General features: G+C 38.7%; 1 protein-coding gene across 1 annotated transcript in view; it reads left to right on the top strand.

Moving 5' to 3' along the window:
- Window positions 1-12,808, top strand: part of SPTA1 (spectrin alpha, erythrocytic 1) — a 70,190-nt gene that overhangs the window by 8,399 nt on the left and 48,983 nt on the right. Inside the window, exons 7-16 of the mRNA XM_088834961.1 lie at window positions 390-534; window positions 1,768-1,922; window positions 2,878-3,013; window positions 3,115-3,216; window positions 4,836-4,973; window positions 6,082-6,192; window positions 7,766-7,843; window positions 7,971-8,126; window positions 9,686-9,890; window positions 11,257-11,438. Coding sequence (XP_088691087.1) covers window positions 390-534; window positions 1,768-1,922; window positions 2,878-3,013; window positions 3,115-3,216; window positions 4,836-4,973; window positions 6,082-6,192; window positions 7,766-7,843; window positions 7,971-8,126; window positions 9,686-9,890; window positions 11,257-11,438 — 1,408 coding nt within the window. The remainder of the gene's footprint in view (window positions 1-389; window positions 535-1,767; window positions 1,923-2,877; window positions 3,014-3,114; window positions 3,217-4,835; window positions 4,974-6,081; window positions 6,193-7,765; window positions 7,844-7,970; window positions 8,127-9,685; window positions 9,891-11,256; window positions 11,439-12,808) is intronic.

The raw sequence follows: 12,808 nt of genomic DNA, 5'->3' as shown, positions 1-12,808 counted from the left end.
CTTTCTCTAGTGGGGGTGAGCCCGGGTTTACTCTGCAGTGTGGTAGGCAGGATTCCCATGGTGGTGGCCTCTCGTGTAAAGCACGGACTTGACGTGCGTGAGCTTCAGTAGTTGTGGTGCACGGGCCTAGTTGCCTCTCTGCAAGTGGGATCTCCCTGGACCAGGGATCGAAACCACGTCCCCTGCATTCGTAGGTGAATTCTTAACCAATGGATCACCAGGGAAGCCCCCAAACAGGAATTCTTTATGCTATTTTTTGCTGGTGTTTGGGAAGATAGGATAATTTCTGACAGGGTGAGTGAGGCTGGTCCTTCCGGGTGTTGTTTGCCCTGGAATGCCTGCCTTCTTCCTTTGCTGGAGCTCATGGGGATGTGACTGAATTGCGGCAGGGATGTGACTGAAGCCATCCAGTGGATTAAGGAGAAGGAGGCTCAAGTCACGTCTGAAGACTATGGCAAAGACCTTGTGAGCTCTGAGGCACTGTTTCACAGTCACAAGACACTTGAGAGGAACCTTGCAGTCATGAGTGACAAGGTAAGCCTGTGGGAGGAAGAGCTAACATCCTTGAGTTAGAAGAGCCATCTGACGTTCATCTTGTCTCTATAAGTGAAGTGGCTCAGTTGTGTCCAATTCTTTGCGATCCCACCAGGCTCCTCTGTCCATGGGATTTTCCAGGCAAGAGTACTGGAGTGGGTTGCCGTTTCCTTTTCCACTTGTCTCCATAGAACACAGTAAATTCATTATTTCAATGAAGGAGAAATTTTGTGCCACCTGAATATACCTCTGTATTCTTACTTGAATATACCTCTTTATTCTAGTTTATAACTTGGACATGATTCTTGGATATCTAGTATTTTATTTAAATTATTATTTAAATGCACATATATATTATATGTATATGCTTATGCCTTTTGTAATATATTTCATAATTTAAAACCAAAATAGATAGCTTCATGAATGGTTTCGTACCTAACCACATCTCCTGTTGGGGATGAACCTTGTTTCTTTTTGTCCTTTATTCCGTAGAAAAGGGAGAAAATTTCTTCTTCTCCTTTTATAACAAACATAGACACTAAAACACTCTATTCAACCCACCATTGGGTTTTCTTCTGGTAACATGGAATTTTCCCTAGTAACCCTGCTCTTCAGGAATTGTGCTCACATTGGCCTGGCGTTACTGGAATTTTCTTGACAAAAATTTTCCTTAGCAGAAATATCTCTCTGATTCCTATGGTAATGTTTATGAAAACAGTATAGAGGGTAATGAAGGACAGATATATGTCTAAATATTGCTTCTGATACTGATTCATTGAATGACCTTGGGCAGATAAAATACTTAGCCTCTCACTTTTCACATACAAGGGGAACAAGAATAGTTTCTGCCTCATAGTCTTATTAAAGGGAGACTATAAAACAAGAAAATGCATGTGACATGCTTAGCACAACAAAAAACAAAAAGCAGTCAGTAAATTATTGTTGTTAATATAGCTACATGAATATATTAAAATGGATATATCCATATAAAAGCACTAATATGTTATTCTTACTCATATAATTATTATGTTACATCCCTCCCATAAAACTTTGTCAGGAGGATCAGAATACTTGGATTTCCCACTAAGTTTCTTTTTTCCTTTTTTAAAAATTATATAGTAAGTCTCAGATGTACAGCATTATCATTAGACATATGTATGTACTATAAAGTCACCATCCAGAACCATACTGTTGAGCCACCTTCATTCACTAGGTTTCGTTCTCATTCCAAAGGTGAAGGAGTTATGTGCCAAAGCAGACAAGCTGAAGCTTTCCCATCCTTCAGATGCAGCTGAAATCCAGCAGATGAAAGAGGAGCTGGTCTCCAGCTGGGAACATATTCGCAACTTGGCTACCAGCAGATATGAAAAGCTGCAGGCTTCTTACGGGTGAGAAAGCCCTCTTTTCTATTATGTTAACTACTTTTACAGGGTCAAAGTGCAATATTAAAACAGAAATAAAAGAGTAAAAGGAATAAAATAATGAATGACCCAGCCCTCCTGCCTGCTTAGTAGAGGCAAAAGAAATTTTAATTTTCCAGAAGTCCTTTGCAGGATGATATAATCCTCAGAATGACATCTCCTTTCACCTCTACCCTTTCTGCCTTCCTCTGTTTGTATAGTTGCAAGAAGCTATGAAGTGCTTCATGAAGCTGAAAAATTAATTGAAGAAACATGTCAAAATCCTGGCCCTAGCTAAGGAATTGGAATTAATTTCCAAGCTGAAGAACAAAAAACAAATCTAGAATTGTTTCCTGAATGTAGGTCAGCTTATAAAAAAAAAAAAAAAAACTTGGACATCATTTCTGTACTTAATTTTTATGATTAGTGGTAAATCACCAGAAAATAGTTTTTATCTTATTGATATTATTAAAAATGAAATGGTGAGGCTTTGATTTTTTGAATAGGTAACTTTTTTGGTGGCTTTTGTTTTCGCTGATATGGTGAAGAGAGGATTAGGAGCCCTCATGTATCTTAATTCAAACTCTAGCTGCCCCTTGTTATAAAGTGCTTCCTGTTGTTTGTTATATGATTATTTATTGGCCTCAAAGTACTTTACTAAATAGTACTTCAAGTGTTTCTGGAGTGTGACTGTGTGATGTTGGAGATGTCATGCCCAAGTGCTTCATCACACAAAGATTCACCCTAGGAATATACAATCTAGAGTGAAGGATTTAAAGCCAGCATTGCTAAAGGAATAGGGAAGTACATCAGAGGAATGAAGGGGTAGGTTTAATGCAAAAAGCATGCTGTACATCTTAGCCCAACCCAACTCTGACTCTTTGTTCAATGTCCATTTGCATCTGGTTCCTCTTTTCTGTCTTTTCCTTTACCTTTTCCCCAGGTACCAGCGGTTCTTATCCGACTATGATGAGCTCTCAGGCTGGATGGAGGAAAAGACTGCTCTGATAAATGCTGATGAGCTGCCCAAAGATGTGACTAGTGGGGAAGCGCTACTGGACAGGCATCAGCAGCATAAGGTACAGAGGAAGGGCCTCCCCAGTAGGAGGAAGAGGGAGGTGCCAACAATGCCAGACGATTTCTTGCTTCATTTTAACACATTTTTGCTTCGTGGTCACAGCATGAGATTGACTCTTATGATGACCGATTTCAATCTGCTGATGAGACTGGTCAAGCCCTGCTGGATGCCAATCATGAAGCATCTGATGAAGTTCTAGAAAAGGTAATCCAGTTTAACAGAATTTGTGAAATTTTGATACATAGCCTTCACTTAATCTCTTGCTGATATGATAATCTCTGAATGGAAAGAGGACAGTAGACATATAAGTATCTTAACATAGATCCAGATTTCACATTACTTCCTTCATATGTTGTTTTAGCTAGTTTGAGGCTTTTGAAATTCTCAGAACTTGATGTCTGTTTCTTCATCCCTGAGACGTTAGTCAGTCTAACTAAGTTCATCACTTGAAAGTGAAAGCATTATTTGCTCAGTCAGGTGACTTTGTGACCCCATGGACTGTAGCCTGCCAGGCTCCTCTGTCCATGTAATTCTCCAGGCAAGAATACTGGAGTGGGTAGCCATTTCCTTCTCCAGGAGACCTTCCCCACCTGGGGATTGAAACCAGGTCTCCTGCAGTGCAGGCAGATTTTTTACCATTTGAGCCAAGAAACCTCCATGCAATCTTGCCTTGTCACATGTGCTTTGTTGTGTCACTTTCCCATGCTACTCTCTAGATGGGGAACTCTTTAAGGACTGCTCCTTATTCATCTTTGGGTTCCCTAAGGTACTTAGCATGGTGGTACATGGCTTCTTTTCTTCTCTCCTCTGTACAACCTCAAATCAAACTGATTTTCTTATATCTGTGTTTCTGAAATCTTCATTAAGCAACAGGAAAACTTTACACACTGCCATCATCATAATCTTCTAGATCCCAAGGGCTCACCTAAACTTCCTGATCCCTGAGACATTTCGCTCTAGTCACAGAGTCATAGGAACTCCTGGGATGATAACTGCAATAAGATTTACAGGGTCTCTGCATCTCATTAGCTTCCAAGCATAGCCACCAGCAGTATATGCTGAAGACTGAGATAACTATATTTTCAACTCATCAAGAAGCCTACGGGAAAATTATAATATGAATTTTTATTTTTAACAATTTTCTGCCAAAGGAAGCGTGGAACTCTAAAACCTTGAAATGTACCTGTTATCCTGAATTCTGAGAATTTGTACCATCTTTTTGATGGAATTAACACAGCAGTTTCAATAAGCTGGGGTTTCTCGGACAGATGCTTGGGCAGAAACAAAGGCTTTCATGAGTATGAGAATGTCCCTTTTTCCTTGATGGGGTCATTTGAAATAGAATGCAAACTTCTCAATCTGATCATTGAAGTTCCCTGTGAACTTGAATTTCATGAAATGTCCACCTTTTTGAGACACTGCAGTTTTCTCTGGAGCACTTCATATAATCTAATGATTACCTGGAATAATTACTTAACTTGTGGTATTATGTCCTCCTACAATCCTGATCTCCACCTCTCTACCCTTTAAATCTTGGTTTGATATAATAGTTTCTATACTTCTACTTCCTGTGTCTTTGAATGAATTAATCTTTTCTTCTTTATTTATACATAGTAAGTGTGGTATACCTCTATTATGGTATTTCTCCCATTTTTTCTGTACTATAGGGATTTACTTAGTTGTAGGAGCCTTAAGAGAAAAGCCCATTTTTCTATTCACTTTTTTCCTTCAAAGGGCTTTGCATTTATTAGATGCTCAGTGACAGTAGGATAAAATAACTTCATTTAATATCTTCCTGGTTTTTTACCTCTTCCTTTCCAAAGATGTCAGCACTTACCTACAACAGGGCCGCTCTGCTGGAGCTGTGGGAGAAGCGTCGGCAGCAGTATGAGCAGTGCTTGAACCTGCACCTCTTCTACCGTGACAGGGAGCAAGTAGACAGCTGGATGAGCAGACAAGAGGTAACACAGGGCTCAGCGAGTGTCCAGAAACTGTTTCTTCTGCTCCTCAGGTCACTGCTGTCAGCATCCTCACCACCACTTCAGTTCACCTGGGAACTAGAGGGTGAGCCACAAGGAAGTTCAGAAAAGATCGACCCTCTCTGTAAGGCTCTTGAAATTCCCTCATGGACAAATGCACAGGAAAAATATTTAAATACAAAGCACAGAGTTTTTAAACTTCTCTGAACATGAGGCAAAATGAATATCCAATTGTTAAGGGATCCGCGAAAGAAAAATGTGATGAGTCAGGCAGGGATAGCCAGAGATTTTCTGGTGGAGGTGAGTGGTCCTCTTGAGGATTTGAGAACACAGAATCATGCTTAGATTGGTTGGTTCAGACACAGATGAAGGTGATAAATTTGGATGAGAAGGTTGGGAAGGGAACTCAGAATCTGAGGTTCTGCTCTTTGAGGTTAATCTCTATCTCCTCTCCTGCTGCTGCTGCTGCTGCTAAGTCACTTCAGTCGTGACTGACTCTCTGCGACTCCACAGACGGCAGCCCACCAGGCTCCCCCGTCCCTGGGATTCTCCAGGCAAGAATACTGGAATGGGTTGCCATTTCCTTCTCCAATGCATGAAAGTGAAAAGTGAGAGTGAAGTCGCTCAGTCGTGTCCAACTCTTAGCGACCCCATGGACTGCAGCCTACCAGGCTCCTCCATCCATGGGATTTTTCTGGGCAAGAGTACTGGAGTGGGGTGCCATAGCTTTCTCCATGAAAAGTAACTAGAGGAATGTAATTCTAAATTTTATTTAATTTTAATTAATGAAAAAAATCTAAACTTAAGCAAGGGAAACATTAAAAAGTTTTAGTTTAGATAGGACTACATTTTCCATCTTAATTGTGAAAATTTTAGAATCCAAACTAAGATGTACTCTAAGTGTAAAATACAAACCTGATTTTGAAGATTTAGCATGAATAAAAGAATGCAAGATCTCACCTTGTGTTAATTCCCATCTTGCTTTCCATCTCCCTCATCTCCTTTCTTATTCCTTTTCTCAGAGGTATTCCAAAGGGAATGATTCTCACTGGTGAGGCACAGCTGGGATGTATCTTTCTGTCTTCTACAGGCCTTCCTGGAAAACGAGGACCTTGGAAATTCCTTGGGCAGTGTAGAAGCCCTTCGTCAGAAGCATGATGACTTTGAGGAAGCTTTTACTGCCCAGGAGGAGAAGATCACAGTAAGAAATGGGCCCTGGTTTGGGCACTGGCTTCATTTTTTTTTTTTTTAGTCTTTAATTGTAGGATAATTGCCTTACCATGTTGTGCTGCTTTCTGCCTTACAACAATGTGAATCAGCCATAAGTATATATATATTCCCTCCCTCTTGAATCTCCTTCCCATCCCCCACCCAATCCCACCTCTAGATTGTCACAGTGCATCAGGCTGAACTCCCTGTGTTATACACATCTCATAGATTTACAATCCTTAGAATCGCTCATAACTATCAGACATGAGGGCTGTTTTTAAAAGAGAAAACATCCAGAAAAATAATCATACCCATTTTTCATCAACACATTTCTTATTCCACAAAGCATATTTAGAAAGTATTTATTTTATACTCTTTTTCAGAATTAGGTAAATTTATTTTTAGGATAGTTCCTTTAAAATATTGTGATTTTTTTAAGAAAGTTTTCAAAAATTTTGAGCAATTTATATTTTCTGAAACAGTGCTTGTCTTATTTTTTTTCTGCAGTATAAATAGAAACTATAGGATCCATATCCAATATGAATCATACCTTAAAAGTTTGAATGTATTATTTACATTTTTTAGTCTTTTCTTCTCCAGTAAATCTCCATTTAATTTCTCTAGTAATATCTAGATATCTAGGTAGTATCTATTTTTTCCTGTATATCTTCATCCACACGTTTTGCATTTAAAGCTGCTGTAATTTTCTTGTGAACCTTAAGTTACAGTGTCCCGGAAACTTGTCAATACATGCGCAAGTCTCAGAGAAGTGTGAGGGAGGCTTTATTTGTCCAATGAATATATACTAGATGTCTTTGGCTGTCTCCTAGGACGATGCTGGGGTTAGCCAAAACTGGCACATATGCATGTATGCCACCAGCAACAACAGTAACTACAAAACTCCAAATTTTCTTTGCTAATATTCAGTCAATACAGAGCTTGTTATGGTCCCTTCCCAGTTCATATGCTTATTAGGTTGATTTTCATTGGTAAAAGATAACAATGTAAAATAAATTATTGTTCATTAAACACTATTTGCAATTTCACATCGTTTTCCTATTCCCAATCAATTAGTTCATCCTGAGCAATTTTGAAGGTTTATGAATGAATATGAGTCAAAATTCACATGTATAATTTGACTCCATTCTCCATATAGATAGAGATGAAGATTAAAAAGTACATATGGTATATGGTGGATGGATGAGTGAATAGATTATAGATAGTTAGATAAAGACTGACCATTGAACGAGGCTATATCAACAATGCTTCTTAAAAATTTAAAAATAGATCAAATATTCACCTCACAGTGAAAACAGGATTCATTCACTGTAACCTAGATTAAGAAGAAACTACTGTGGCATAGAGAAAATGATTAACCTGTCTGAGATTTACATCTTGAAATACAATTTATAACAGAAATCAGAAGCAGGACCCAGATCTTCTGACCCTGAATCTTGTCCTCTTCCCACATTTTCATGCTTCCTCTTTAAACAGCTAGCCAAACTGTGGCCACTTACTCAGTGCCAATAAGAGAAAAACACTTTTTTCTTTTTTTTTTTCTCCAGACCATAGACAAAACTGCAACCAAACTGATTGATGATAATCATTATGATTCAGAGAACATCGCTGCTATCCGGGATAGGGTATGTGCATCTGCCTGCCTGTGCACCCTGGTCAGGGAAAATGTTGGAGCATTGTTAACCATGGTAGGCAGTAGATCTCAGGCATCCATGTTTTATTTTTCTGGTAGTGAGTTTATGTTTTTTGCAGCTGTTGGCCCGACGGGATGCTCTACGAGAAAAGGCTGCCACTAGACGCAGATTGCTGGAGGATTCATTCCTTCTGCAGCAACTGTATCAGGACTCAGATGACCTAAAGAACTGGATCAACAAAAAGAAAAAGTTGGCAGATGATGAAGATTACAAGGTAGGCAGGATTGCAGACCCTGCACATACTCATCGGTACTTAATTTCATGGAACTAGAGTCTTGGACCTGAAAAGACAATAGCGTTCAGCTAGTAAGCCTCATTTTATAGATGGAGAGACAGAGTCCCAGAGAAGGGCAATGATTCCTCCAAGACTGTACTTCTAATTTCCAGTTTTCCAATACCCTGTTGTCCATCACCCCTTTTCCCTGCACAATTTCCAGCTGTCCTTAACAGAGCGAGGGAAAGCAGGAATTCTCCTTATTTAGCTGCATATTCCCCCTTCTGCTGCCCTATGCACCCTTATAGTAGGAAAATGTTGAGTCTAGTCATAATGTACATTCAGGCTACCAGGAACTCAGAATTAACCTAATGGTTTGATACAATATAGATTTACTGCTTTGTAGCTGGAAAGGAACAATTCCTTATTTTACAAATGAAGAAACCAGGATCTGAATTGTGTAGTGAGTTGTCCAAGGTTAACCAGTTATTTAGATCTGTTTAACATAGAGTTAGACACATGAATTCTCTTGGGGGAAAGTAAACACTGGGCTTGAATTCACTCCCTGTCCTGTTTTAGTCTGTGTGACTTTGAAAAATTCCTGAATTATCTTTGAGTCACACATAAGTTTCTTTACTTTGGTATTGTATAAAACACATATTTTTCGCTCACAATATAAATTATCAATAGGCTTCCCTTATAGCACTATGGTAAAGAATCCGCCTGCCAATGTGGGAGATGGAAAGAGAAATGGGTTGGATCCCTGTGTCGGGAAGATCCCCTGGAGTAGGAAGTGGCAACCTGCTCCAATATTCCTGCCTGGAAAATCCCATGGACAGAGGGGCCTAGCTGGCTACAGTCCATGGGGTCACAGGGAGTAGAACATGGCTCAGTAACTGAGTATGATAAACTGTTAAACTATTTTGCACACACACACACACACACACACACACACACACACACACACATACGCTCACAAATTTTTGCATTTACGGTCAGGACTGGAATCATTCTCTTGAATTCACTGTATTTACTTTCTAGATATCATTTAGTCTTAAATGTATGCCTCTGATGCTCTTGTTCTAATATTCTTTTGATAGAACTTTGAGCATCTAATTTGTAACTTTCATTCTATAAAACTCAGCACTATGTGCTTGTGTTGTCTAGAGGAGTTATGGTTGCAGTGTATGTAGGGTAAACAGGTCTTCTCTGATAAAGGCAGGAATGGAAAATAATCTCCATCTTTCATGACAGCTGTGATCGATTGATAATCCTTACATATGGTGGCCATATTTAAAATGATCTTCAGACCATATCCAGACTCAGTAGAAATAAATTCAGGGAGTGATTAGCCATGTCTGCCATTTGTATGAACGGAGCGATTGGTCATAGTTTCCTGAGCATCCTCTGGCTCTATACTTGGACTAGAACAGTTCTGCCTTATATCCTCTTCTTAGTTCACTTAGATTTATAGTGAAAAAAAATTCCTGTCCTCAAAATATTTGCACCTCATTTCTCAAGGAATTGTTTTTTTTTTCATTGTTTTCATTTTCTCTCAGGATACACTGAACTTGAAGAGCCAGGTTCAAAAGCAGAAAGTCTTTGAAGAAGAATTGGCAGCTAATAAAATCCGGCTCAATAATATACAGAAAACTGGCCAGGAGATGATTGACAGCAATCATTATGCCTCTGAAAGTGTGGCTGATCGTTTGAGGGAAGTTGACAGCCTCTGGACTGAACTGCAGGAGGCTACAGAGCAGAAAGGTTAGAAGCAGAGATTTTTAAGAAATGAATTCCTAAATTCTGAAACCCACCTTCATCTTTACCACCTTGAATTTACCTGGTGGCCTCTGTGAGAAGGGAGGGATGCTATTCATTTGCTTCCCTGTGTCTTTCTCTATTGGTCAAGAAATTTAAGAAATCTAACCTAAACACATCACACTATTTATTAGCACGATTCTTTTCTTCAGATATGTAGGTCTTTTCAACTGAAATTATATATATTTTTTTCTTTTCACTTTTCTCCCTCTTTTTTCTTCCTGTTGAATAAATATTCAGATACCATGAATTCAATATTGACTATACATCTAAAATGAGTGTCCATATACATCGTTTTGTTCTATAAATGAAACAATGTATTCTGACTCGGGTTATTTAATTAGGCATTAAAATGTGGTTGGTGCCACATGTGATGTTCACATGATATTTTATTCTTATGAAAAGGCTTGATAACTTGCTTTTTTCACATATCTGTGCATATTCAGGTTCTGTTGTAAGCTCTTAAAAAATTCCCATGTCTGCTTGACTAGCCTCTACTTAAATTTAACTTCACCTCTTACTTTGGGAAACAAATCAATCATCATAGTTAACACAAATAATGATGCTTTTTCTGTCAATATTCTGTTGTTATAAACATTGTCTATAGACATGCCTCTGTCCTAGTTATAGAAAAGATACATTATACTGATTTTGTCGGATATCCTAATTTTTGGTTTAGGAAAAAATATCAACTTGACTATAACAAGAAGTTTGCTGTTACTTCATGTCATAGTAATTGCTTCACAGAAATAATGCAAATGATTGCTATAAGATCGTATGATAAAGAATTTAGCTGAGAACAGTGGATAATCAAGATATTTTCTGGAAGAAAAAATTGTAGGGTGTGGTTTGTGATAAAGAACAGGCACTAAGGCAGAGGTGGCTGATGGTTAGCAAAATTCTGAGGAAGATATTTAGGAAAAGATGCTTCAAATTTTCAAACTGAGCTAACCCCAAGTTTCATTCTTTTCTCGGAAAATGACATGTTTATGTTTGAATCCCTTGGAAAGGGAGGTCTCAATAGAGAATAACAAGTGACAAGATAGTTAAAAATTTAACATAGGCCCATACCTCAACAAGAAATGAACATATTGTTTATATCTGTTTTGAGAACATTACTATCTTCAAAAGGAAATCCTATCTGAATTCTACAAATTAATGGTAATTTCTTTTATAATCACATGTTAGACAGTTATATTTTTCCCACTGGACTATCCAAACGTTATATTATTCCTCAAGTTGGTATAACTTGTAATAGCGTATAATGAGGATAAGTTATGATACCTGTCTTATACCTGATGTCTTTTCCTAGGGATCCAGTTGTATGAAGCTAATAAGCAGTTGCAATTTGAAAATAATGCAGAAGACCTGACGCAATGGCTGGAGGAAGTGGAATGGCAAGCTAGGTCTCAGGATTATGGGAAAGGCCTGGCAGATGTACAGAATCTGCTCAGGAAACATGGCCTCCTGGAGTCTGCTGTGGCTACTCGTCAGGTTTGTGCTAGCTCTTTGACCAATCATGGGCCAAGTTACCTATATACATTCTGAGCACATTCATCATAATTATTATTTTTTAAAAAAGAGTGAGACAGAGCAAGAAGCTGTTAGGTATTTGGAATAGGAAAAATGGTGCTGAAGAAAATCAAAGGAAAAAGCCGACAAAAATGGAACAAAAAATCTGTGGCCGGGAGTGAGAAACTCAGGTGAAACAAAAACCCCCTTTTCTTGGCTAGCCCAATCTGCATAGGGCAGGCTCATTGGGGAGGAGACAAAATGTCTAAAAACAGGAAGCCAAGATGGATTGAGGCCTCTCCTTTGGGGTCAGCCTGCCCTCACGCCTCAAGTGTGTACTATCCTCTGCTTGCCAAATAAAACTGAGCTGTAACCAAGCTGTAACACTGGTCCACCATTTCAAATCTTTGCTCTCACGACATAGAACGGAAGAAATTACACACTTCCCCAACATATCTGGTGCCATGACTTGGATGATATGCTGGGAGAGTGTGTGATTTCCTTGGTTCTGTCTCGCAGCAGCGAAGATTTGAAATGGTGAACCAGTGTTACAGCTTGGTTACAGTTCAGTTTTATTCAGCAAACAGAGAATAGTACACCCTTGAGGCGTGAGGGTGGGCTGATCCCAAAGGAGAGGCCTCAATCCATCTTGGCTTCCTCTTTTTATATGTTTTGTCTCCACCCCCCTGAGCCTGCCCTATGCAAATTGGGCTAGCCAAGAGGGGCGCATGTTCGTTTCACCTGAGGTTCTCACTTCTGTCTACAGATTTTCTTTTGTTTCATTTTCTTGGTCTTTATCCTTTTTTTGTTTTTCTTCACCGCCATTTTGGACTCCTTTTTCCTATTCTAACTACCTAACAAAGCCAAATATAAAAATTCAAAACATTTAGTTGGTCAACTACCTCTTTCCAGTATCTCCTTTATCCAGCTATTCTTCTTGGTCTCTGGTGTCTTTTGTCAGAACCCCATGGCTGATATAAGACTTTATTGACTCTTCTAAATATGATGCTGTACACTCAATCCAGAAACCTGGATTTTATATAGCCTTATCACTTACTAGTTCTGTGGTGTATCTTTTCACCTTTTTGCACCTCTGTTTACTTACCTGTAAAATAAAAGTTTGGATAAAATTGTCTCTTTCTATTCTGGCATAGAACAATTCAAAACTTGAAATATTTTTAATTGTACGATTTTTTTTTTCTTAAGAAAATTGAAACACAGAGAAATGAAGTGACTTCTCCAATGTCACAGAGAATATTAACAGCAGGGCTAGGACTATGAAACAAATGTCTAGGCTGTTGGTTTCAAAGTTGCACACTGAAATCGCACCAGCCTATTTTTTTAAGTAAATT

This window comes from Moschus berezovskii, chromosome 4, assembly GCF_049115385.1.
Source record: "Moschus berezovskii isolate FMDL1 chromosome 4, NW_MosBer_1.0, whole genome shotgun sequence".
Classification (NCBI taxonomy): Eukaryota; Metazoa; Chordata; class Mammalia; order Artiodactyla; family Moschidae; genus Moschus; species Moschus berezovskii.
This window is presented reverse-complemented; position numbering and strand designations above follow the sequence as displayed.